At 38.9% G+C, this 27,747-nt stretch overlaps 2 protein-coding genes across 4 annotated transcripts; one reads left to right on the forward strand and one right to left on the reverse strand.

The window, feature by feature from the left end:
- Positions 1-2,064: 2,064 nt before the first annotated feature.
- pprc1 (PPARG related coactivator 1) lies at positions 2,065-12,103 on the reverse strand. Of its 2 annotated transcripts, none has more exons than XM_079473184.1 (14): positions 11,886-12,103; positions 10,044-10,181; positions 9,782-9,934; positions 9,651-9,692; positions 7,685-9,509; positions 7,539-7,592; positions 6,488-6,548; positions 4,313-4,380; positions 3,546-4,203; positions 3,273-3,470; positions 3,122-3,197; positions 2,876-2,997; positions 2,623-2,774; positions 2,065-2,520 (listed from the first exon to the last, which is right to left on the reverse strand). In XM_079473184.1, the coding sequence occupies exons 1-14, from the start codon at positions 11,964-11,966 to the stop codon at positions 2,420-2,422; spliced, it is 3,729 nt and encodes a 1,242-aa protein (XP_079329310.1). In that variant the 5' UTR covers positions 11,967-12,103; the 3' UTR covers positions 2,065-2,419. The 2 variants fall into 2 exon arrangements, with proteins under 2 accessions (XP_079329310.1, XP_079329311.1); XM_079473185.1 differs by having other exon boundaries at positions 3,273-3,464; positions 11,886-12,080.
- A 3,462-nt stretch (positions 12,104-15,565) lies between these two features.
- Positions 15,566-24,902, forward strand: gng2 (guanine nucleotide binding protein (G protein), gamma 2). 2 transcript variants are annotated; one of them, XM_079473765.1, is made up of 3 exons: positions 15,566-15,881; positions 23,855-23,967; positions 24,066-24,902. In XM_079473765.1, exons 2-3 carry the CDS (start codon positions 23,881-23,883, stop codon positions 24,192-24,194), a joined length of 216 nt encoding a protein of 71 aa, XP_079329891.1. In that variant the 5' UTR covers positions 15,566-15,881; positions 23,855-23,880; the 3' UTR covers positions 24,195-24,902. The 2 variants fall into 2 exon arrangements, with proteins under 2 accessions (XP_079329891.1, XP_079329890.1); XM_079473764.1 differs by lacking the exon at positions 15,566-15,881 and adding an exon at positions 16,008-16,142.
- Positions 24,903-27,747: the final 2,845 nt, after the last annotated feature.

The following is a 27,747-nucleotide window of genomic DNA, read 5'->3' on the forward strand; positions in this document are numbered from 1 at the left end:
TTATAATGGGTTAACAAATCGGCCAGTGTTATTCTATCAGTTTAGCCTATAATCTTCTGCCAAGAATTCAACCACATGCTGATATTCCAACATTCAACATGACCCAAAGCATGATGGATCCTTTGATTGTGTCAAAATTACAAACTATATACTATATAACATCAGTGGTGCCCGTGGGCACCTTATAGCCCGCATGAACTCTGTACGTTGCCCGCTAAACATAGGGCTCACCAATAATGCTCAAGACAAATCTGTGACTATACCGATCAGCCAAGTGCTACATCATCATGAAAGTTTATTATTAGCAAGTGTTATAAGCTTTAATATATTCAAGTGTAAAGTGTTTGGTTCTGTGAGTGTAAAAATAAGGCATCACATGTTTAAAGTTTGAAAGTATGTTATCAAGTAGCCCTCTAGAGGATTTTAGATATTTTGGTAGCCCTCGCTTGAAGACCCCTGATCTACACAATTGCAGAATGTAATGCCGAAACCACTTAACTCCCTAATAAATTAATACACTATTTAGTAGTGTTGTAGTACTCGAGACCTGTCTCAACACTTTTCTCGGCCTCGGCTGTCTTTGTTCTCGGACTTGTCTTGGTCTCGGACATCGTGGTCTCTGGATTTTATTTAAAGACCTGTCAAGACCACAACTTTGGGAATTACCCTAAATTGCTGTTGCATTGTCTGATTTATGTGTTACCATCATTCATGTGATTGGATGTAAAACTTCTTGCTTTAAAAGCACTCACCACTTGTTCCTTATTTGATTCTACTGTTACTTTTGTTAGTCTTGCTGCTGGTAAGAGAAGAATGGGGGATTGTCTTAAATAAATTTGGCAACAAAATGAAAACACTAGGGATGCACACATATGTACATTTTTACTGTTGACCTGTCCTCACTCCAGCAGGGTGTACGAAGCTGATAATTGATAAATTGGCCGATAAACATTATCTTAATATGAATAATATGAATTTTCTGAGACTGAAACAAAAGGCAAAAAGTGCTTTTATTTGAAAACATTGTCTGCAGAAAACAAGGTAACCATTAGTTCTAATTTCCCCCCCCTGAAAATCATGTACCAAGCCTTCTTTAGACTTGTTAAACATTCTTGAACTTTTCTGGTATGTTTATTTAATAAACAAATTATAGATGTTCTTCCAGAGCAACCCAGATAAGTGTACTAAATAGCCACGAGTCTAAAGACAGAAAGCATTCAAACAGCAATTGGCTTTAAAGAATATGCTTTTCTTCTTACACATTGAAAAATATCTACATAAACAATGTTTTGATAATAGCAGTTAGTGAACGATCATGACAGAAAGACAGTACTTTAATGAACATTAACTGCGAGCAGCTCAAGTGGTTTACCTGAAATAAAATTGTATCTACAGTTTATCGGCCAATAATTTATCATGCATCCCTAGTTTACACACAAAGGCCCACATTATCCAAGATTTGATTGCAAAAAAGGTACTTTTATGACATGTTTTTTATTTTATAACATCTGGTGTGATATTGATTTTGTATTATTATACAATAAACCTTTAGTTAATAAGTAACTGTAAGTAACTAAGTTTTAGACAATTAAACAAGTTTCTGTTTCTATTTTGTCTAGTCCCGAACAAATCTGAACTTTTGTGCATTTCTGAGCAACCCGCAGCTATTTTGCTGTTGATTTTATAAAAAGGCAATGAAGCAAATTAGGAACTGAATGTTTTTTGTTGAAGGTCACAGACTTAAATTTATCTTTGGTATTTACCAGTTGTTGGAATTTACCTGCACAAAAACTCCAACAGTATGTGGGTGATAAAACCTGGAACAATAAACATCCTACACATACATTTCTGCACAATAAATCACCCTCACAGTGTTCTGTTGATCTTTTGAATGAATTTTGGGAGTGTTGGTCTTGGTCTCGACTCGGCCCCTCAAAATCTTGGTCTCGGTTTTGGTGGTCTTGACTACAAAACCACGATTTCGACTATTTTGTGTTCACGAAATATAACACATTTGAATGGTCTTGCTTCAGTGTAAAATGGCACACAGAAAGACACGCAAAAGGAGACGATATATTTTATGCTTTATTGGAGTTTACGTTTTTCAACAGTGTAAAACTGTTTTCCCCTCACTCAAAGGTTCCACTCAACTTGTTTTTAAAATGGGTTTGGCAAGACAGATTAAACATTTAAATAAATTTCATCCTTTAAAAAAAAATATTATATTTCATAATCTTTTTTTGCACTTTTAATTTTTCTTACAAATCTTCACTTCAATAGAAGGTGTAAACTTGCAGCAAAAACACAAAGGGAAAAACAAAACAAACAAAAAAACAGTAATTGAGAGGCAACACGGGATATGCGGGGCAGCATTTTGCTCTGAGGTAATACGTTGTCTCTCCTGTGGCTTGACTTTTCGTTACCTTTTCAGATTCTTCTGTGCTTGCCTGAGTAAAGTGTCAAAGTCTAGTGCATCAAATTTACCCTTTGTAGACACTGGCTCATAATCCCGGGTTGAATCTGAAAGAGATCGGAAGCAATTCTAGCATTTGGAAGGCTTTGGTAGAGCAAAATTAGGGTTGACATGTTTTTTAAAACTAGAGGATAAAATATTAAACTTACCAAGGTCTGCATAATTGCTCTTGCAAAACTGCCTCCTGCCTCCAAAGCACAGATCGAACGGCAGCTCATTCGGCTCCCTCAGCCTGCCACCATTCTCAATAGCATCAAACGCATCTTTTTTGTTGTAGTATGTAATAAATCCATAGTTGTCACTGAAACAAATAACAAATACCTTAAGAGTTCTGTTGTTGATCAAAAATAAAATCAACTAAACTTTATTTAATTTTCTTGTAGAAACTGTGTTGAGGCATACCCATTTTCTCTAAAGTGCACAGTGCACTCCTCGATTTCACCATAGTATGAGAAGCGCTCCTTTAGCTCCTTACGAGTCATGTTTCCACGGATTCGTCCAACATAGACTATTCTCCGCTCCTCCTAAAACCCCCAAAACATTTAGCTTGAAATTCATTTACAATTTACGAAGGTGAAAATTAAAGGAGAAAACGTTTAGCCTTAGTTAAAGTTCAGGATACATTTCTTTCTTGGTTAAGGTACTCACAATGGCTTTTTGCTTGCATCTCCTTAATTCTTCATTGTTAATCTGTGAATTACGGTACCCAGACCTTTGATTAGGGCTGCCAAAAAAACAACAACAACTGTAAGTAAAGATCATTCTATAACTTAACCTTCATCAGCAGAAATGTTTTCACCTTCCATGACTTTTCCAATGTCGATGTCCATGTGAATCAGAAGAGCGGGATCTGGATCGAGAGCGGCTATGGCTCCAGGATCCAGACCGTGAACTTGAGTATGAAAATCTGCGCCGGCGAGGTGGTGAACAGGACCTGGAGCTTGATCGGGAACGAGATGACGAACTAGATCTGCTGTTGGATTGCCGGGATCTGTATCTGTAACAAATTACAGGTGAGATATGTATAACAACAGCAATACAATTATAAGCACAGCAAAACATTAGGACTGACCGTTTCCTGGGTGGAGAATGTGATCTGGAGGAGGATGAAGAGCTGGATTTAGAGCTACTAGAAGATCGAGATCGGTATCTTCGTCTTGAGCGGCCTCTGTCCTGGTATTGCTTGGAGGACTCAGAATAGCTGAGAGGTTTTGACGGGTTGTCTTTTGCATCATCCAGTAAAGGGCTTTCAGATTCAGGTCTGTTTGGAGAAGCATCTGGTGTCTCCAAGACAGAGCTATTTAATGCATCCCCTTTACTGCACCTTATATCCACAGGTGGAATGTTGCTGAGATTTTTCTTAGTTTCTTCTGAGACTGCTGGAGTTGATGTGGCTTTTTGGACACCCTGCTGGACTAAGGACAGGTCAACAGTCTTGATGATAATGCTAGGCTGCTGCTTGACATTCCACCGATGACCAACTTCACTGTGGTGGTGTTCTTTTGGAGGGATGCAGTAGTCGTGGTCAAGGGAGAACGGTTGAGTCTGCACAGTGGTAGTAATGGTCGTAGGTTTACTACGCGTCTTATTTGAAGGTAGGGGTCTTGCCTCTATCTGAATAACCTTAGGAGTTGGTTTAGGTAATTCTGACTTTCTAGTTTTTCCAAGCAGTGCTACTGGCGCAATAGGCTTCCACATCTGGTGTGGGGGTGTAGCTGGTGGTGTGAGGCCTATGGAAAGAAAAAACCTTTGACATACATTGTTGCTGTTACAGTATAACAATCCATGTCCATGTTGGTGGACAGCAGCTTAAAATTACATCTTGAAACAAGAAATGACCTGCTGTGCTGGCCAGGTCATGATTTCTAGTTTTCTCCAGCGCCTTAGTCTCCACCTGCTGCTCAAAACTGAAATTCACAAAAACAATGATTTTAAAATACTGTTTAATACTCTAATACAATTCCAAAAATAATTTAGCCCACACCACAAAGGGATAGTTAGCCCAAAATTGAAAATTCTGTCTTCATTTACGAACCCTCAAGTTATTTCAATGTGTACAATTTATTTTTCTGCTAAAACAAAGACATTTTGAAGAATGTTTGTAATCAAACAGTTCTGGGATACTTTTGACTACAAAAGTAGGAAAAAACTATGGTTGTCAATGGTGCCCCAGTACCTGGTAGTTTCCCACATTCTTTGAAATGTATTAATTTCATTCTGTTGAACACAAAATATACAAACTAGGAAGAGGTGAAAAGGTAACAGCCGGACAACTGGGGGGGGGGGGTTTGTGGCGTTTTATACGTTTATTTATTTCAACTAAATTATGCGTTCTGGAAAGAAGTATAACAATATTTGCTTCACTACGTAAATGTGACCCGTGCAGGCATAATGAGTTGGATTGAGCAAGGCCTAATTTTGAGCAAAGTTACAGGAAAAATAAGTACATTCCCCTTGTCTCGCAATCCCAATGCTACACATGCTTGGACAAATAAAGATAATTTAAGATGTTTACTATGTTTTCTGAGAGGTCCACCTCACTAAATCTTTTCTAATACAAATAATGAGTGTCCATCGGCAGGAAATACGTTTGGAGGAACGTACACGATTGAGAAAAAGTGCGGGACTGATGTTAAAAGAGTAATGAGGAGAGATGAAGTGCAGGACCTAATTGATGAGTTATAAGTTCAAAAAGTAGATACAAGCAATATAAAAGTAATCCGCGCAGCTAATGACGACAATGTATTATGATGCGAATCTCTAAAATAAATATTTAATATCATCTGTGAACTAGAGGTTCTGCGACTGAAAATTGGGACGAATATCAATGGTGCCCAAGTGCCTTATCCACTAAGAAGGGCAGAGCTCTAGAAGGAGAAATTCAAAGGGAGATTGGCAACTGTCTCTCATAACATAACCATTTCGATAACACAGGTGAACTGAATGATAAATATCAATGCCATGTTCTCTTTATCCGAGACGACTGTGCTTTATTGTGAATGTTACTACTACTACTATCCACTAGATGTCACTTATTTTTACAATAGGTGGTTGTTACAACAGGTAGCGTTTCATTCATTGCTTCATCAATATGGCGTATGCGGGTGTGGTCGAATTTAACATGACCTGAAATTTAGTTTGATACACTGCATGTGTTTAAAGTAAAAAATTTAAGTCACCATTGTAATTCAATATTTACTGAATTCTCTTTTAAATATCTATCGGATTTGTATAAAATTTATAATCATGGACTCGAATCGAGTGCTTGTGAATCGGAATCGAATAGGACCATCAGAATCGATACCCAGCCCTGTACAGACTAAACTTCCCTGGTCAACTGAAAGGGTCATGTGCACTAATAGAGGAAACATCAGAAAAATGTGTTGAGTTTGTCAGTGACGGCATTTGACTTTGGAACGTCAATATATTGAGCCTAATGCAACTGACACTTTATCATAGCAGACTTACAAACGCAGCACCTCAGTGACAGCAGCCAATATGAGAAACATTTAGAAATTCTGTTTCTTTGATATTTATTAAATGGGGAAAAAATGCAAAAATAGCATAGAATATTAAAAGAACTCTGTAGAAGCACAACGCGATGAAATCTATGTAACGCGAGGCTCTAACTTTACCTGCAAACTTTTGCAGCGTCAAACCAAATCGTGAATGTTACGGTCGAAAACGGGGCACATTGCGAATGATGCGTGACGAAACAGGACAAGATAACACACTGCCAGGAATGTGACAGAATGTGGATGTGACATCCATGCCGCGTACAGCTATCTTGGACTAGTTTGTGCAACCCCTAGCACACATTGGTATTGCACATCTCTCCATTTTTCTAACATCCACCTCCACAATCTGTAGCCATGCCGAGTGGCTCATTTGTTTCGGTAGGTCTTGGTGAAAAGTGGTTTCTGACCACACACGCACACATTATGTTTGGTGCGAGAGCAGCACAAGAGCTGTAGGGTAACTCCGTCACCTCTCATTCAACCCAGTAATACTCACCTGGAGTTTCCTACAGCGGCTGCTCTACCACAGACCTCCGGAACACTCGGTTCTTCTTTGGCTGGAATAGAAAAGTAAGGGTTGTCAATGACCAAGTATGTGAGGACGAGATGAGACAGGGCCTAACAGCAATGTAAATAAACATACATCATTCTTCTGATACTCCGCAGAAATGCACGAAGCTTGTTCGCTTAACAAATGCAGACAAAAGATATCTGCTTTTTTTAGTATACAAAATTCACTCACACACTCACAATACTGGCCTGTATTTCCTCAGACAAAAGACAGCAAGCGGGCTTTAAAATGGTTTTGTTAACAGAGCAGAATTCCAGCAGTTCAATGAGCACAGATCCATTGAGAGTCTAAACAACGGAAGTTCATATGGAGCCATCTGATAGTTCCTGGAAGTTTTGTTTTATCTTTTAATTTCTTTCCTTCATTTTAATCATTAAACTTCTTCAATCTTAATCTGTCTGTTTAGCTGCAGCTCCATGCGTTACTAGTAACTTCCAGGAGTTAACTATTGAGAGGCTCCATGAACAGTCATTGCTGAGAAAAAAAAAACTTTCATTGTCGCCTATGGAGTTGATGAGACTCTCAAAATGGCTCTGAATGAGCAAAAGCTCCTAATAGCTGTTCCCATTTATACCACACCCTTATTTAAAGCATCATGCCGAACCCTCTCCTTAGGGCCATCACACCTTTTTCTGTGAGACTAATGGAAGCCAGCAGACTGAAATGACCTAAATAAATATTTGTCCACATAGCATTTTTAACAATATGGCTCTGTGACTGGACTTTGTTTTGTTATTTCAAACAAACTTTATCATTTAAAGGGACAGTAAAACCAATTTTCCCACCCTTGAGTTATTCCAAATCTGTATAAATGTTTTTGTTTGGTTGCACACCAAGAAAAATATTTGGAAGAATGCTTGTAAACAAACAGTTCTGGGCCAGCATTGACTACCATAGTAGGAAGATACAATTGTAGACAAATGTGTCCCAAAACAGTTTGCTTTGCAATGCAGCCTACAAAGATAATATCACTTACACTGAGACTCCTCAAACTGCTCCAAGAGGCTTGTAAGGTCAGAAGCTTCAATACCTAGAAAAAAGGAATACAAATTAATATATAAATCCCCCAAAAATGTGCAAATTTCTACTAATAAACAAAATGCATTATATTCTACTACTCACCGATTTCACTTGTGAACGATTGAATGAGCTCAACAGTCGTGTTCTTTGGTTTTTGGGTCTCAGAAGACGCCATCCTCATCTGCTCTGCCAGTTCAACAACTCTGGCCTGAACTTGAGCAGAGAAAAACGGCTGAGCAGCTATTGGTGCGACATGAGGCTGTGATCGTGCAATCAGCTTTTTACAGTTGGATAGTGCGTTTTTGGCTTGATCAGTCACAGGGGCCAAAACAACTTGCTCGGTCTCTCTCTTTACAGCAGCACTAGGGTTAAAGCTCTGAATTTGTGTAGTAGCAGCAGCACTTTCAGCTTTCTGAGGCCTTGCCGGTTCTGAAACTTCAGGCGGCACCACTGGCATTTCTTCGACTGCACGGGCAGAACATGGATTCCTATTTACACCTTCTTTAAGAATGGGGGTATTGTAAGAGTCTCTGGATGTAGTGGACAATGGTTGCGGCCTTTCTGGAGCCGCATGGCTTGTCGGATGAGAGGTCTCGGTTTGAATAGTGTTCTGGGGAACGCTGGTGAGAGCAGGTGGTTTCTGGGGTGATTTTAAAGATGATGGCTGGACTTCCGGGGTTAAAGTTTCAGTAGGTAGTTTCTGGGGTGAGGCTGAGGAAGAACACTCAACAGATGTACAGGTGGTTGGAGCAGCTAATTTAGAAGAGACAGGTTTCTTCGAGGAAGACATCATTGATGCTGGTGGGATAAGCAATGCTTCAGGTGTTGGGGGAGCAGCGGGGCCTCTCGGGTGCCAGGCAGGCATGATTTCAGGAGCGTGATCTATTTTAACTGGAGTAGACAGTCTGCGTGGGTCTCTGGGGTTGGGCTCAGGCAGGCAAGGGATGGGTGGAAGCTCCTTGGGTGCTTCGGGCAACGTGGGCCATTTAGTGCTGTTATCTTCAGTCTTGTTCACTGGGTCTGGTTTCTTCTGCTGGCGGAGGAGACGGTACTGCTGTAAACTGAGTGGTTTGGGCTTAGATTCACTGTTCGGACAAACAGCGGGCTGTTCAGTTGAATGTTCCTGTTTGGAAGGCAGTTCTGTCTCCATAGACTTCTCCAGAGGTTTGTCCTCTGGCTGGGATTCAATGAATGCTAGATCAGTTTGAGGGGTCACGATGGGTTTTATTTCAACCTGTGGCTCAGGAATCAACAACCCCGTTGGACATTCAGGTTTAGGCTCCTCTGGTGAACATGGAGTAGAAAACGTCACCTTTTTCTTTTCTTTTTGCTTATTTTGAGGAATCTCTTTAACTCTAGTGGACGAGCTTCTCAAAACCCTCTGTTCACCTGAAGAGGATTCAATACTTGCCTGTTTTTTCAGCTTTTTTGAGTGGCATGATTTGTTTTTAGGCAACTTCACAATCACTTTCTCCTTCTCCAAATGAGGAGTTGCCTTTTCAGGAACATCATCAAGCTTCATTTCTGGCTCATCTATGCTCTTCTCTGGGACTCTCTGCTCAGTTTCCACCAAGTTTGTGCGAGGGGATAGACGGAGGCTGAGATCTGGGATAGCCAGGATGGGCTCTCCGTGCTCTCCTTGATCAACCACTTCCAGCACAATACCACCTTCAGGTAGAAGATGTTCTTGTCCTCCTTCATCTTCCATACATAATGTCATGCAGTATGGGTGCATGTGTTTTACTAAATCTCCAAGTGTTAAAGACGTGCCATCTCCATCCTGCTCTAATGACACAGGAAGGCACCAATCAAATCCATCCAGTGACGGTAAATCGATATTGGCTAGGGGAGTTGAAAAAGTTGCATCTCCATCTTCCTCTTCTCCTTCACTATTTTGCTGGGAAGCTCTCTGCATTCGTGGAAGACTCTGTGAAACAAAAAAGTAAACATCTTTGTCATGACTAGTTCAAAGTTATTCATTACAAACGGATAAGACAAATCTGCCTGCCAGAAAAAAATTATAATGACATTTCCTTTTCAGGATTTTACCGATTTAGAATATACATACCTTTCCAGGAAAGTGTCTTGCGTGAATCGAGGATTTCCTCGGCTGTTGTAAAGAAAGTAAAAAGCATTATTCCCCAAAAAATACAATGCACTCCTGACATGTTCAGACAGGTAAAGAGCAACTGGACTCACCGCTGAGTGTTCCTGACCCTTCTGCCCAGAGAACAGGTCTGAATCCGGTAGAGTGTCAAAAGGGGACAAATTTTCATCGTCAACATTGTCAAGTATCTCAGTAAGTGCTGTGAGTAGTGTTGCTTCACTTTCCTCATCAATATCACTTTTTACCTGAAAACACAAGGAAACGTGTTATCCAAATTTGAAATGGCCAAAACAAAGAAAGTGAATCGCATTCAAGCAAATCATATGACTATAATTATAGGGAGGTTTCAGTTACTTCAGCAGTGGGGCAGTCCTCAAATATGGATAGAATCGATGGATCCAGGCAGCCATGTAAAGCCTCCAGAGTGCCTTCATTGTTTAGGCTCTGATACTCCAGACAGCTGCCTGAGAAATTTCCCTGAAGCATCGCCGCCTGCAGAAAAAAAGATCAGTTGTATATTTCAAATTTATGAAAATATACTTGAAACGAAAACACCCCTAAAGCCCTCACACGCATTGATTATTGCAAATATTTCCACTGACTTGTGGAACAAAGAGAAACCTCTGAGCTTAATATTAATATAAAAGTTGAAACAATACGGTGCGCACAATTATTATAATAATATGAACTATAAAATATCAGAGATTTGTTTACAAAAGCTAATACAATACAATGCGTGTTAATATTACTCAAAGTTTAATAAAGCTAGGGAAAAAAGGATATAGTGTATAATGTAAGTGAAATAACATTGATAATTGAAACTGGAATGATCATTTAAGTCGATTCACTTTCAAAACATAAGGTCAAGGCAAACTAAAATATCAAAATAGAAACATTTCTTTAACATAAATTGTATATTTTAAAAGGGTTCACTATGACAACCAAAAGTGCGTCAAATAATAAAAAATAAACACGAAAGGGTCTGATTAATGGTAGCGTCTACCACGTGTTTCACGTCGTCATCATGCCGCAGTGCATGACTGGGCAAAGCCCACACTGGCGGAGTTCAAAACACGCCTCATGTCACCACCAACACAACACAGTTTGCACAAACATTGTCATAAAAATATCTAATATTAAATCTGTCGGCAGTGATGTCATAGTGTGATAAGGGTGTCAATGAAAATATTTTACACAAAATATTGTTACTTCTGACAAACGGTACTGACCAACGCATACCTGCACCACGTGTTGGACAGCGAGTCAAATATCTTTGGTCAAAGCAACACGCAACAAATGTAAAACTTCTGGATTTCTAAAACCCAAAACGAGTAACGATCACGCTAAACGCGAAATTCAAAGAAACACTGTAAAGATAGCAATATTGACGTGTTTTCCTTTTATAGCAACACATTGAGATTCGTTTAAAGTTTACATCAGTTGAATCGGTGATCGTAAAATGCCACTTTAACTTTATCACAGCGAAATTAATTTGTGACGCAAATATAACTGGAGTAGAATTAAAACCCACACGACCATAGAAAACAACTAAATCGCAGGTAACGTTAGCATTTCTGAAGTGCACCACGTGGGTGTGAGTCACGAATGGGAAAATAATGGAGACAAAAATATGAACAATATCGGCAAAAGTCTTAAGATGAAGCTTACTGAAAAGACGAAGCACACTGGATGTTTGTTATTAAACACGGTTATTAAACATGGTCAAAAATAGAAATGTTTAAGCGGCCTTCCTTCGCCAATATGACACATAAAATCAGTCACATTTAAACAATGTCTGCAAACATAATACTGAAGCCCATAAGTGCAAGAATAAATGCAAGATATACAAAGAAAAGGTAAATCACATTAAATCAACAGTTGTTCTTGGACAAGTATAACAACATCAGCTAACACGAGACAGTCTTGGGAACTGAAAACCTGACATGCGACTTTTGTACAAGTTACGTTATCTAAGAAATACAGTACTTGCAAAGTGATAGGGTCGGTTTATTTGATAAATTACCATTTAATGTAGCAACGAGAACTGCTTTAGCTAACGTTATCTCACATTTCCATCCACGTGTCACAAACTCCTGCACATCTTCATATTAACCCTAAATATTCGACGAGGTAATAAATGTCATCATTTCCATTTTGCCGCAACGCTAGAATAGAATCAGCAGATATATCTCTTACCTCATCAAGATTTATGGATGAAAATATTTCAGTATTACAGGCTTTTAACATCTCCTCGCCTGTTCCCCAGCGCGCCGCCATCTTACAACTAGTACAGAAAAACGTGAATCAACTGCGGGCGCTGCAGCCGGCTTGCAGACACGTGGTTCTTGCGTTCCCGGCAACTGAGCGGGAGTTTAGCCCCGCCCCTGTGTTGGCGTCACCAAACATGTTCAGTTAATGTATGCTAATGCAGCACAATTTATAAAAGTATATCTATGAAAAGAATAACGAGACCTAGCGTTAATTCTTTATCATTTGTGGCGCTGTGGATCATCGATCTACATCTTACGTAAATATGTATATGTTTATGTGTGCACAAGTAAATAAGACGCTATCAATCCTAATGATGCATAAATTCGATCAACTCAGTTTGATTACCACTATATTTATACACCAGTATATTTATACACAGAATGTCAATGTGCATCTGTTAATTGACGTTACGATTAAACCCACCTGCTGAATTAACAGCACAACTTTAAACATGAATTTACACAGTTTAAGTACAAGCTGTATATTTAGACTAATATGGGAGTATGGTAGCACAATACATAAGTTAAGACATATAGAGGGAAAAGGTACCAATAAAATGTCATCATGTTGAATTTGATGTAATAACTCAAGTGTTGGGCTCCGTTTTTTGCAGCTGATATTTCCATTGCATTTACGCGTGTCGGCCAGTAGATGTCCTCGGTGCATATGTATTGTATTTAAAATGATTGTACGGTTTTTAGCCACAAGAAGTTGCCATTGTATTCGGACTCTCTTTCTTTATGTTAACATTTTCCAAATTATGGACTGGAGGACGATCTTGTACTCTTTTGTGAGGGTGGGTACCACAAGGTGCTGCTTCACGCGCGGTAACCAATGGAGAGAAATGAAGAGAGGTGTCACATGCACTTTTTGGGGGTTCTTAAAGACTATATTGAGCTTAATTCTGAATTATTTGTAGTTAGACAGGGCCTGATTTACCTTGAGAAGGACTGACCCTTGAGAAACCGCAGAGACCATGTGATATAATTTGCACAGCTACCCTCTACACAATTTCATAATTTGTATGTTTTTTGTCGCACTGATTGACCAATTGTCTTTATAATAATCTATGTACTCATTTACTTTGGGACCAGAAGATAATACTGATTTTAAATGGCTTGGGGGTAAGTAAATGATGACAACATGTTTATTTTGTGGATGTACTATTCCTTAAAGCATATTTATTACATGGCGCTTTGTAGTACTTGATGCTGATTGGCCAATTGTGAAATTCCAAGGTCTGATATTCCCAGATAACACAACGGCTCAAAACTAATAACCCATGGTAAACCAGATGCTGCAAATAATTTTGACAGGCAGAGTTTAATAATTCACAAAAATATATTATAAATATGTCCTTTAATAACATACATCACATTATATTTCCAATGGGTTAAATCAAATTGCCTGTTCCTGGCATTTGAACGTCATGTTAAACTGCAATTTAACAAGGTATCTTCACAGAAAGTCTGCATTTGGTATAAATGAGCTAATAAAATATTTCATATCAATATTTAATGTTCAATAACTAACCTAAGAGGTAAGTAGCCGTGTAATAAGTGGGAAAATGTAAAGAGATCTGCTGTCATCGCAAGAATAAACCAGGTTTATTTATCAAGGTGCACAAACACAGGCTCAGTACTAAAAGAGACAAGTTTGAAATATACGTTGCTAACAGAAATGCATAACAAAACACAATATTAATTGAAAACGTGTCCAATGGTCATTTGTTATCTTATTCTTCCATTCCATGCTATATTAACAACACATCTGTAATGTATAGTTATTTTTAAACATATTTAGAGGGAGGCATTTATGAGCCTTCAAGACGTCACATACTGTACTGCTTTTAGTTACGTCAGCAGTGTTTGTGGGTTGCTATTATTGCTCAGCATCTTTCACCCTCAATTCTATAGTTGTCAACAGCAGTCAGTCCTACACTGGCAGGAGGGGAGCAATCAAGGTGAATGTTTTAAAAAATAAATCTCCTACTGTGCTGTGCACCTTGTCTTTATCGCTCTACTCCTTTATTCCTTGCAACTACCCAACTGTACTGAAAATCATCCTTCCACTACCACTGTTGCCATAGCAACTAGAGGGGAAATCCATTTCATCAGCCTCTTCGTCACACTCCCCTCTTCCCTCCTCTCCCAGGTCTCCTCTGACGTGTTACAGCCACACTCAGTAACTTTTTATAATTTACCAAAAAGGAAATTATGCCATGATTTAATTCTTCTGTTGTTTAAATCCATATGACATTCAAAGTCAAATGTCACATGCGGTGAAAGATTTTTTAGGGCTAATTCAGATGATTGGTAGGATTATATAACAGCTAAGGACTGCATTCAGAACCAAGTGTGGCATGTTTTTTGCATAATTGATGTTTTGGTTCCTTTTGACCAATGGGAAAGTTTGAACACGTAATCTTGTTAGAACAGCTTTTGTTAAGCACACAAACAAAACATTGTATGAGTGATTTATCAACAGCTTTCTGCAGGGAGCTTAAGTAGAAATCAGGGTGATAGTGCCTTCACTGATAACCTCACGGTAATCCCACGGGTCAGTGGAACAGACCAACACTGGAGACAGCAGATGGCCTCAAATTTGAATTGAAATTGTGCATGATCACTCATGCACTCACACACATGTACCTATTCACTTGCACACATCACAAACTTAATGGGTATTAATGTAATTTTGTTTTAGTGAGAGATCACAAGGGTTAGCCTTGTGACATTTCTTTATTTTTTACACATAATGACCTTACTTGTCTTGCTAAATAAGAAGCATACAGGCATCAAGGGACCAGTCCCAGAATGCTCAATGGTGACCTTCACTTTTGCACCAACAGTGTCTTGTGATGTTTGTTCAGTACATGCATGTGTGATGTGCAGCGCAGTGCTTGAATTGGCGCGATGGATCCAGGACCCCCGTAAGACATTAGGGACTCCATATGTGACCCTGGACCACAAAACCAGTCATTTAAATGGAGATTTATACATTATCTAAAATAAATAAATCATCTGAATAAATAAGCTTTCCATTGATGTATGGTTTGTTAGGAAAGGACTATATTCGGCCGAGATACATCGATTTGAAAATCTGTTGTCCATCAGAGGCGATGTAGCAGGCGTCCTAAGAAGAAACAGGTTTGTTTGAATGCTTTCTATTAGCTTACCACTGTAATGATGTTGTGGAGAGTACAGTAGATGAACCCGAAAGCAGACATTCTAAGAGTGTGTAATTCTCAAAGAGCGGGCATCAGCGAGTGAAATCTGAGTTATCCTTACATACACACACAAAATTGCTTTCAAATCTAGACATTTTCTGGTTTAACTAAACCCAGCAGCTTTCCTGTTTGAACCCAACACCTGGTTGAAAATAACCCGGCATATTTTTCAGAGTATAAGAATCTCAATTGGAGAAGCTCAGCACATTGGTCTCAGATCAATCTATAGACGCCCACAACACACACATCTGTAATCCTACATCACCCTATCCACTGTGTGTTTGTATGTGGGCATGTTATAGGGTTGCCAAGTGGAATTCCTTTTTTAATCTTCTGTGGCTCTAATAATGCGAGTCTGAAGACTAAGCTTTTCATTACAGGAACCCAGATCAAGCTGTGTGTGTGAGTGTGTGTATACAATAGGTCTGAAACACATGAAATAACTCTGATATAACACACACGCTTTGGGGGAGGGGCAGTTGTGGATATTTATTTGTTGCTCGTCTGCCGTACAAGAACCTCTGTGCTGAGCTAAGCAAGCTGCACACGCACGCAGAGAAGTAAACAGGGTGGAAAGCAGAAATTACACAGTGCACGCACAGAGGTTCTTGCACCGTAGATACATCACAGCCAAAAACGGGCGCCTGGGAGAATGAGATTGAACAGAAATGACCTGACAGCATTGGCAGCAGGTAAATTAGCCTGTTTTCTTCTTTTAAACAATTTCTTTGCATGTGTTTGGAGGGGAAGGGAAGTGGGTTTCTGCTGGCTTCCTGAGCGATTCCACTAGTTGATGGGCGGAGCCAGAGGAAAGCTGTCAGCTGGGGTGGTGTAGCAGGCAGCGAGCGTGTGTGTTTATGTGTGTGGGTGCCAGAGTGTCAGAACAAGGAGTGTATGTGTGCTACTATTACATACTGCTCTTGTGGCATTGAAGATTATACATATAGAAAAAGGTAAGAAGAAAATCTTTCCTTTATTCTTTATATACAGAAACACTAGACTTGTATGTGTATGTATGTATATGTGAGATGTAAAGAGACATTTCAGCAGGGGAGGCAAACCAGTTGTAGCTGTCCACATAATGTTTTTACTTTTAAATAAAACAGAAATGTTTCTTTCTTAATGTACGGCTGCTCTAGATTATTGTAATGAAAAATTGCAGTGGTTTCACAATGTGTACAGTAGATCTGTGGGTGTGTTTGTTCTATCCGACTAGTCTTGCATGGACGCAAGGCTTGCCCAGCATCGTTGCACGTCTGTCAATCTAAATAAACACTCTATGGCTCAAGGGTGGAATGCATTTGCTTGGGAATTACTAGCGGATCTGCTCTCTCTGGGAAATTAGATGTTTTCTTTCATACACTTTGTAGAAAAAGGGCTTTTGTGGTCAGGTGGACGTACATCTGTGCCCGAGGAGTAGTGAGGATCTGTTTGGGGTAATGCTGGCGGAGATGGAGGGATGAAATGGAGGAAAGCGTGGGGGAGGGGAAAGAGAAGATGCTGGAGAGAGAGAAAGAAAGAGAGTGATGGAGAGACGGCCGAGAGGGGGTTGTGTATTTCATAGGAATCCCCCAGGAGTCCCTGGAGTATTCTGATGACCGGAGAAGGTTTCATTCGAACAATATGAGCTGCAAAAGTAGAATCAGATGGTATCTGAAGAGTTTCTGGAAAAAAATTCAGAAAAACCAGACAAACATGTTATTTTTGCAAATTATGTAATACTGAGCTCATCACAAGCATATCTCAAAGAGTGACAGCAGCTACATATACAATAATGGTAGTCACATATATCCATGGAGACATACATGGGAACTATAATATCTGTGTGTGTTTATGTGTTGTTCATTTTAATGGAATAAAAACAAACCATCAATTGTAGGCTACAGTATTTTGAGAGAAAGAGTAGAGGGGTGGGGGTGGTCAGGCCCTTGAATAGATGTGAACAATATAAGAAGAACCCCAGCAGCACACATCATACACTACTGTTTAGAGTGGGTGGATATGGTGGTCTGCTGTGTGTGTGCGTGCGTAAGTATGAACAGCTGTGACAGACAAAGGTCTTTGTTAAAGCAAAACTAAATTTCTTCCATGTATTATTTTTCCACTCCTTCCTGAGGATTAGCCAGACTCAGACAGAGAGAGAGAGAGAGAGAGAGAGAGAGAGAGAGAGAGAAAAAATGACTTCATGCTCTGTTTGTAGACTCACACCGGGCATCTTTTCTCCTACTTATAACAGACTACAGCTGTTCTTATCATGACTATGTCATGTTTTTTGAGTGTATGTGTGGCTTTATTCACAAAAATGTTGGGACATCGCCAAAGTTAAAAAGCATTTAAATGGTCAGTTTTTTGAGTTTTTAAAGAAAGTTGGTAACCGAACAATACCCATTTGGTAATTTACTTCTATTATATGGACACAAAACCAATGCAAGTGAACGGGTGCCGGTTGACAACATTCTTCAAAATATATTTACTTCTATTATATGGACACAAAACCAATGCAAGTGAATGGGTGCCGGTTGACCACATTCTTCAAAATATATTTTGTGTTCTTCGGAAGAAAGAAAGTCATACGGGTTTAAATGGACAAGAGGGTGAGTAAATGATGACAGACATTTTTTTTTCAGGTGAACTATCACTTTAATTATAGTTAGATGACAATCTGAATTTTAAAGTTAGCTATACGGTATGTAACATAACTTCCTTTTGGAGACCTCAATGAGTACCCTGGAAAAAAATCATCTGACTGCAGATCTAGTGTGGGGGTCATGGACTAGGAGACCCCTGTAGTAAAACTAGAAAAGCATCGTAAATCTGTTGCGGTCGTACACTCTCTCTCTCTTTCTACCATCTGGAACTCAGTAGATACATGATTAAACCTGCAAGTGTCTGTTAAGTCTGATAAGTCCCTTTATTATATAGTTTGTGTAATGGTAACAATTGTAGTTTTACCTTTTCTAATGTCCTGTCTCTCGTTTTTATGATGGAAGTTTAAAATATTTTGTGAAGGAAACACAGATGTCAAAAGACATAATGAGGAATGGATGTATGAATTCTCATGCGTTTACGCTGGCTGTGAGCTTTTGACTCTATCCTGTGAGTTGTGTTTTATATTAAAAGTCTAGTGTTTTGTTCCTCATTCCTGCACCCTGAACCACTGAAACTACATCTGAGTAGTCACTAAAGAAGCAAAGTTGAATTTGACCTATACAGCCTTATAGGATGACTCATTCAGTTCCAACATGTACTGGACCCTAATGTTGTTTATATGTTCTGGTGTACACGGAGACAGAGGATATGGTGAAGAGATAAAATGTTGCTGAAACATTCTTTGTGGAGGTGATTCACAATATTGGAATTCCCTGCTTCTGCAGAGCAGTGCTAACAGAGTAATTGGTCCATTCATCACATTGACAGAGAGGACAAGACGACGGATAAAACATATAGGTTGTCTATACTCTATAAATTGTTTATCTTATACATTTAAAACAAGAATATGTATGTAACATACAACATTTTTTTGTCTTTGCTTTTTATTCAAACATATTTTGAAAGATGTGTTAAAAACCTTGTAGGCCTATGCAGGTCACATACTTTGAGACTGAGAAGAATTTAAGGAGGCTTGAGCAAAATAATACACAACACATGTACAAAGCTTTTTAGCCAAGAACCAGAAATATGTCTACAAAATATAAGTACACAAGAGGGTCTACAAATATTTATTTGTTAACAGATACTATTGTCGACAATTTGTGCTAATGCTCATTTCAATTGCTAATTTCATACTTTAAAAGTGTTATGTGTTATATTTTTGGAGGATCTGTTGGCAGAAATGCAATATTATATACATAACTATGACTTCAGAGATCTTACTTAATGAAGCGTTCTTATTGCCTTAGAATGAGCCATTTCTAGCTACATGCACCACAGGACCCCTTCAAGCGGCAACCTTACGATCTCTCGTGAAGCCAACACATAAGTTACTTAAACTGCAATTCATCGACTGGCCCCTTGAGACTGGTTCCAAAACAAAGCAGAATCTCATCAAGCCCCATGGTAAAATACACAACTTTATAACTAAAAAGCAAATTAGGTGCTTGGCCACTTGAGTGACAAGTGGTTTCAGCAACCAGGCGCCTCAGCTCCAACCACATCCCGCCTCTTTGCCCATTTTCGATTATCCGGGAGTGACACGTTGCTTAGATGGCGACGGCCGGCTCCTCCCACATTCAGCTTCAAAACAGCTCATTAGAATCCTACGGGTGACGTCACGTACACTATGTCCATATTTTGTTCAGTCTATGGTCCCCTTACATGGAATTCTGCATGTTGTTTCTACAGTAGACCTAAATGGACAAACTTCTCTACAGAAGGCGTTTTGTAAATACATTATCTCCTTCAGCAAAGAAGTGAAAACATGACGACATCTTAGTTCTTTGTCAGCCACCGTAGTTCTTCGAAAGGGAGGGGAAGAGTGAGCCGCCTCACAACTAGATGCCACTGAATTTAATTCGCTGGACCTTTAAAGGTTTATTGTTTTCCTCATTTGTACAAAAACAACTTTAATCTAAGTTGAATCTAACCTGAGGGGGTATTCAATTGCACAAATATACCCCCTGGAAATGACTTTCAGCCATTATACTGAATTCTTTGTATACTAAAAACATCTGCAACTGCCACTTGCTAAATCTGTTCAGTAAGTTCAAGCACATTTGAACTATGTGTGGTTTACTTGTATCACAGGTGTAGGAAGTACACAGTGTATTTTTTTTACAATTTTCTGTATTTTTAAAAAGACGTTTGGATAGTGCAGGTTGAACTTTTGTATAGGAACATACGACCAGATTCAGGTCTAGAACAATTCTTCTAACTGCAAACAGTGTAGGAAAGGTGTGACATTCTAAACCCTTTAACCAACACACACCCACACATACACACATAATGTTTCAAAAGGCCCGGAGAGCTGCAACTGGGATGTAGAGCATATGAACTCTAACTGCATGGCTTCTTTTCTCAACACAGGCTGAAGACAGAATAGAGGAGCTGAACTCAATTTAGAATAGACCAACAAAACAGACATAAAGAGTCAAAAATAGCTGAGGACACATTATGAAACATTTCAGAGATTAATTTTAAAGCCACCTTAAAATCAACAGAGGTATAGCAGATATATGTACACACACGCATGCACACACCTTGCTCATCAGCAGTGCCAATAGTCAACAAGCTCAGAGCTCAGCATATCAGACACCTGCACTGATAGCGTGTCCGAGTAAAAGGTTTTCGGCTGGGAGTGTGTGCTTTTGATCTATTATTATAGACCCTATCCATTTTAGAGTTTATCAATGTTCACACCATCTTTGACATTTCATAGGACTAAGTTGTTGTAATAAAGCCAAGGGCATCCATTTAGACACTTTTCCACTGGTGCAAAGCTCTTCACTGTAGAAATCTATTTTACATCTTGATTATTCTTGTTGTGCTACATTAAAACAGACTCTTCAAATGCCCCCTGCCATTGCACTGTTGTTTCCCCGCTGCCTTTCCTGCCCCTGTTGAAATGCGGCAGAGTTGGGCAAATGGCACACATATGTCTCTCTCTCTGGGGCTACAGATGAAACGAAAGCACCCCTGGGCCCTTCAAATATGCACAACCTTTCAGCAGCATATAGGAAGTATCTGAAGGGGGGGTGCAATTATAATTAGTCTTGCTCATAAATATTAATGTGATGTCTTAAGATAATATTAAGAAGGCCAAGGAGTTGGTCTTTCACTTATTTATTATTATTATTATTATTTATTCTGACAATACAGTATAATATCTAATACAGCGATGGAGGGGGCTAAAGTAAAGGGTAAACTGGATATGTGGTGCCTGGTATATCTCTGAACCCTGAGTACATCACGTTCCACGAGCTCCGTATGTCAGTCTGCTACACACCCTTAAAGTTATACTAGCAGTTTTTATTTCTCCTAACACCATTGGCGTCCTACGTTAATCCTTCTTTCTTTAAACCCCTATATGGTAGATTCACTTAAAAACAAATAGGGAGTGCAATCTATGATTTTACAAGATAGACTTTACCCAACATTTGTGTTGATGTTCCTTTTCTGGCTATAAAAACTTTAGACATGCCCAGTTTAAAGTTGCCTTTGGTGAGCTGCGTCCTTAATTTTAAGAGTGGAACATTTCATTGCTGTCAAAACACTCTGTATCTCAGTTGCCTAGCAACCACGGTCCATTGCAAAGATGCCTGGGATGGTCACTGTAGGTTTAATGAAACAGTCTGTAAATGGGTTAACAGAAACTAAGGATGAGGAAGCTGCTGTTCTATACTGTTCTTTAGTCTTCCTATGGAAATGGTCAGATTATTCTGGATTTTGGATTCACATGTTTATAGAAATTATCACAAATAAATAATAAATAAAAAAACAATAGGATATTTAAACAAAGATTTCTATCTTATATATAAATAAAATACATTAAAATACATAGTTTATTGCAAGTTATTCTCCATTCTAAGTACATTATTGAAACTGAACTGAAATAAGTACTGTATTGGATTGTTAAAAACTGTCAATTGTTGAGAGTTTGTTATTTAGAAATAAAAAAACTTAACCAAAAAACATCCTTTGTTCTTAACAAAACTTGGTTAATTCTATCCTCTTGTTTGTCTGGTAATGCCGTCTTCAATGGCATACAAAAATACACATTCAATATAGAATCCTAATGTAATAATGTCAGCAAATATAATTGTGGATAATGAGATAAGACTCTGGACATTATCCATAAACATTTAGTCAAGATACAGACTATATCTTCAGGCTTTATTGGTTTATGTGGGAAGTTAGGAGGCCATGATGAACTTCTTTCCATCAGACCATGCTAAAGCGTTCTCTCATTTCCACCATTAATACATAAAATCACTATATTACATTTACATTTATTCATTTGGCAGACGCTTTTATCCAAAGTGATTTAGTGTACACGTCGGAGAGCATATAAACATTTTGTCAACACGTTAAACATTGCCGTTAGTTTATAAGGCCATGCTACTAGGAGGATTAAAGCTGGAGTAGGGAAAGGAGAGAATGAACAACAGTCGGCAGTTTCCCGAACAGGGCTTAAGGCTTGTCCCAGACTTACTGAAATGTTAGACTTTAACGAAAATAATTTACACTGGCATATCTTCAAATATATCAGTGCGATTGTTTTGTCTCAAGATGCACACCAGTGATGTTTTTTGTAAAGTATGTTTTTAAACATAATTTAAATATCCTAATTTAACTAAGGCCTAGTCCTGGTTTAAACTAATCCTTGTTCGGGAAACCGGCCCAAGATGTTTTTTTAGACAGACAGTTATTGGTTAGTCAAATAAATGTGGAATAGGTATGTTTTGAACTGTTTTTTGAAAGTTGTGAAGGATGCTGCAGTTCGGGTAGAGGCTTGACTGCATTGTTTGGAAGGCCTGACAGTAAAGAATTGCAGTAGTCCAGTCTTGATATGACCAGAGCTTGGACTAGCAGCTGAGAGTCATGATCCGACAGGAACGGCCTGATTTTCCTGATGTTGTGGGGGGTGAATTTCAGCTGGTCGTGAAACATCACCCCCAGGCTTCTTGCAGACTTGGTGGGTGTTATAGTTGAGGATCCGAACTGAATGGTAAGGTGGTCTTCAATTGATGGGTGGGCCGGTGTAACCAGGAGTTCTGTCTCGGAAAGGTTGAGTTGTAGGTGATGCTCTTTCATCCAAGAATCCAAGATGTCCAGAAGGCAGGCAGAGATGGTGGGGTCATCTGGCTAAAAAAGAGAAATAAAGCTGCGTATCATTTGCATAAAAATGGTATGAGAACCCATGTGCTTTTATTATTGGACCCAGGGAGGTTGTATACTGTATTAAGGATAGAAGAGAGGAGCAGGAACTGATCCCCGAGGAACTCTTGACAGCTGGTGAGATCTGGATGTCGCGCCTCTCCAGGATACCTTAAAGGATCCGGCTGTGGGATAAGAGTCAAACCAGTTGAGTGCAGTTCCTGGGATGCCCAGTTTGGAGAGAGTTGATTTATAATATAAACCACTTTTATAATATAAATCACTCAAGGAAGGGTGTGTCTTGATTACTTGTAAATGTAAAACATACAAACTACTTTTGGTTCTTGTTTGAGGAGATGGGGTCTTCTTCAGCATCCCAAAGTTAAGCTCCTAAATAAGAATCGGTCGTCTTGATACGAGGTCACTGTGACAGCTGGAAGCCTAGCGCCCCCTGCTGACGCTTTCAGCAGCAGTCTTTTATGTGTAACCTCACTGCAGGAGTGCCTGCTGGGATGAAAAACTCAAATACACGGAAGACCTTTGAGCTCACAGTCAGGACAGGTGTGTCACAGTTTGCTATCAATACCCATATGGCAAAGCCACACATAAATGAAAGAAACGCGCAGGTTTGCGTCACAGTATTAGCAATGACGTCGCTCAGACCTTTTCATATCAAAAAAATATGAATACACTGAAATATGTAAAGCAGTATATTCAATAATTAATTTCATTATATTGTTATAAAGTGCTTATATTTTTTTATATAAGGTAATTCCTTGAATTTCAGTCTCCTAATCTTTTCAAATAAGCCTTCTTGCTAAAGTTGTCTAAACGGTACTCTCATGTGTTTCAGTGCAACAGGCTTGAATCGGCAGCCTCATGGCCACCAACAACACAGCTAGCATTGCCCAGGCTCGCAAACTGGTGGAGCAGCTCAAGATGGAGGCCAATATAGACCGAATAAAGGTGAGGACACCACATCATCAATCAGAGTAAACAGAACTAATCTCAGATTATCTTCAGTGTATAAATCAGCACTGTGTATATGATGTGTTCCTCATTAGGTCTCCAAAGCGGCAGCCGATCTGACATCATACTGTGAAGCCCACGCTAAAGAAGATCCTCTGCTCTCCCCAGTGCCTGCATCTGAGAATCCCTTCAGAGAGAAGAAGTTCTTCTGTGCCATCCTGTAACCAGTGCTGCCCAGCCCCAGACTCCATCTGGGATACACTCATAGACATGTTTATCTTTTACAAGGGCTAAAGAGGTGCGATGGAGAACCCTTAACTTCTCCTGGCTCTCTGTGAGCTCTGATTATGCCACCGACTCCACCGAGTGGCATTGAGTTCCGCATGGTTACTAGAATCTGGTGAAATTCAGGAGGGAGAGCAGCGAACAAATAAGTGACTGTCATTGTAGCAGATCAGCCAGGGTGTGTGTGAAAATATTCAAGTATTCAAACGTTTCTGTGGTTCTGATAAGATATGTAAATATTTTTCTTTATTGAATTTTCATGGTCTGTGGTCATTTATCTGATCCTTGAACCCACTGGTAATAAATTTGCTGTGTTTACTTAAGATTTTTCTTTTCAGATGAAATTGCCGTAGGCCTACAATTTAGGTAGCTTTCTGTAGCCATTTGTAGTTACATAATTTTTTTAAAAGAATGGTGGTTTAGTGAACTTTTATAATAAATTACGCTTGGACAAATATTCTTAAAACTAAATACTTATCTTTTAGATGCTCATACAAGTATTTGACTGTACAGCTAATTGTTTTCTTTTTCGTCCTTCAAAAGCATCTCTTTTTACTCTTTGTACAGAAACGTTAGCAAGTTTTACTGTGTTGTGCTATATGTTTTTAATATTTGTGGTGATATCAATAACAACTGCATGAAGCCTTACAATGTGCGTCTTTTTTCTTTAAAAAAAAGAACTATAATGGAAATCATATTGAAGCTGAAATAGGTTTTGTTGGCCAACTTGACTTGTGTTGGTTTTATACTGACACCTACCGGCCTGAATAGACTCAATTTTCAATTTCTCATGAATGAAGGATGACAATTTTACACGATTAATAAGTTATATGTATTCACACAATGTTTTTTTTAAAACCTGAGTGTTCTTTATTTAAAATACGTTTTACTTTAAAGTAGGCATATTATACTAGTGCACACTTCTATTGAGACCATCAACTCGGACACCCAATCCACAATTTCGTAAATCAAAGCACAGTTCGGCATTGAATCGACCCTCTTTAACCTCTGCACGGTGCATTACTTTCAATTCCAGGAGCAAGATTTTGTTGGTGTAGATTGTGTTGCAATGCTATTTCTTGCCCATAGGCGGAGTTCGTGTTCGAGAAAAGAGTTGATGACATGTTGCATGACAGCAAATTGATTTGGAGCATCCACAACCCAAAATGCACACACAGTATCCGAATTAAAGGGATATTTCAGAAGCAGCACAACATTTCCACATGTTTTACTCTCAAGGTATCCTGACCGAATAAGACTTTCTTGAAGAATAATGGGAGTGGGGGGCAATTTTTTAAGAGCCTGAAAGAGCATCCATTGATCAAAGAACTGCTCGACACGGCTCCGTGGTCTTAACAAAGGTTAAAGCGAATCTTTTTGGAGCTTCAAAAAATGGCCCCCCATTCAATCCCATTTTAGCACTTGGCAGAAAACTCAATTCTATTTTATTTATGTAGCGCTTTTCACAATGTACATTGTTCTAAGGCAGGAGAAAATAAGAAAAACAACGAAAAGGTCCAACACAGCACATTGTGGTGTTTATAGAACAAGCATTCTAGTAAATAATATCTAATAAATGCAGTCTCCCGGTGAGCAAGCCAACACGGCCCTGTGGCGAGGAGCCCTCGGGAGAAACCAGTCTCAGCCGGGAGGCCAGATCCCCTCTGACATGTAACAGTTGCACTCAGCAACTTTGATTAAAAGTTACTGAATGATTGGTTATGAAAAATAGGGAGAGCTTCGTTGTGATTTAGGAAATTTCATTTGTTGAAACTGTTTAGGTCTAATTTTGTCTTGTTTTGTGATCAATATCAGACAACAGATTTAACTTCAAACTGCTGACATGTAAATTTAGCATTAATGTGACAAGTAGTCCGTCTTTGCTCTTGTTTGGTGATGGAATTGCCTGAGCTGGAGCTGGAATGGTCAGAGGGTCACTTTGCTCTAGGGTGGTGATGGAATTGCCTGAGCTGGGATGTCAGGATGTATATGGAGAATAGTAAAGGTCCTTAATTTAAAGGATCCATAATTTACTTGCGTAATAACTCTGACTGCATTATTCGTCAAGAAGAAAGTCTTACAGGTTACAAGAAAATAAAAACATGTTGAATATATTGACATAAACAGGAACACTGTAGTTTGCACATCATAAATGACTGCTCTCTGCACTAAATCATTAGCCTATTTATTTCAGACTGCATGTTTTCATTACCTTACATGTGGTAAATTACTCATCAAACAAATACAATGACATGGCTCTGACCCAGACACACAAATACATGCACGATGCCATCAGCCTTATTTTAGGATGTCAGCCTCGTACAAATGAGTCTGTGTGTGATGCATTGCCATGGAGACGAAATGACGACAATCTGGTCGTGAATCAGGGTGATGCATGAAGGCCTCAGATACTTCTCACATCCATTTGAAATAAATTGAATCAAATGCCCAGATGATTGTTTTTCCACAGTGCCAACACTTACAGATTACAGAATGATGTTATTCATGACAAATGTACTTTGGAATATATAGCTTCATATAGAGGCACTGTATTGCCTTTCAACCATTAGTTTAGAACAATGTAATAAAGAAAATGTATGCGGGTTGATATTAACACTTCATGTTAATCGTTTGTTAAAATACTGTTCATTTAACAAGCTTATTATGTCTGAGAATATTTACATAAGTGTTAAAATGCACTTTTGTAAGAGTAAATTTTGGTTCTTATTTTCTCATTAACATAGGTATTCAATATTGTGTCATCTGAGTTAAATTCCTCAAACCAAAAATTTTTTAATATTCTTTTCCTGCTGATGGACGCTCTATAAAGAACAGCAGATGGCACTATTATATCACATATTGTGTCTCATTCTTACATTGGAACCCGCTATCATTTTCCCATAGGGAAAGTACTCCTGTTGTCCCTGTTGCAGACCTTTTATCGTGAAATGGTTCTGTATCTCAAACCTCAGACAATAATTTTAACATCTTCAAAAATTAATCTTTTTTTAAATCTATTTAATTAATTATGAAGTTTTAGATAGAAAAAAATATCAATTTAGGATAAAGAATAAATCTGCACCGTTTAAGCACACCGTTGGATTGGCGGAGTAGTTTACATGGAACAACCTGCGGTTAAATTCAAAGTGTTTGTACCATCAGTGTTTGTGGTTCAACAGGTTTTTGACTGAATTATGATCGGATGATGTCTGGAGGATAATTTTGTCCCAAGCAATTCACAGCACGGAACAAGAATACAAATCCATTTTCTTTTGGGCAACATTTAATTCATTATGTGGTCAATTTGAATTCTTAACAGAACGAAGAGATAGAGAAGGGGATGTTTTATTTGTTTATTAACATTTCATTAACATAACTGACAGAATAGCTAATGCTTACGCTCAATCCATAATGGGGTCCGTGTACTCTTCAGGGGGCAAACGTGTAAAGCTACGCTCGCTCTAGGACCCGGTGTCCTTTCATGCGTTATTT

This window comes from Barbatula barbatula (genome assembly GCF_947034865.1).
Source record: "Barbatula barbatula genome assembly, chromosome: 14".
NCBI classification, from domain to species: Eukaryota; Metazoa; Chordata; class Actinopteri; order Cypriniformes; family Nemacheilidae; genus Barbatula; species Barbatula barbatula.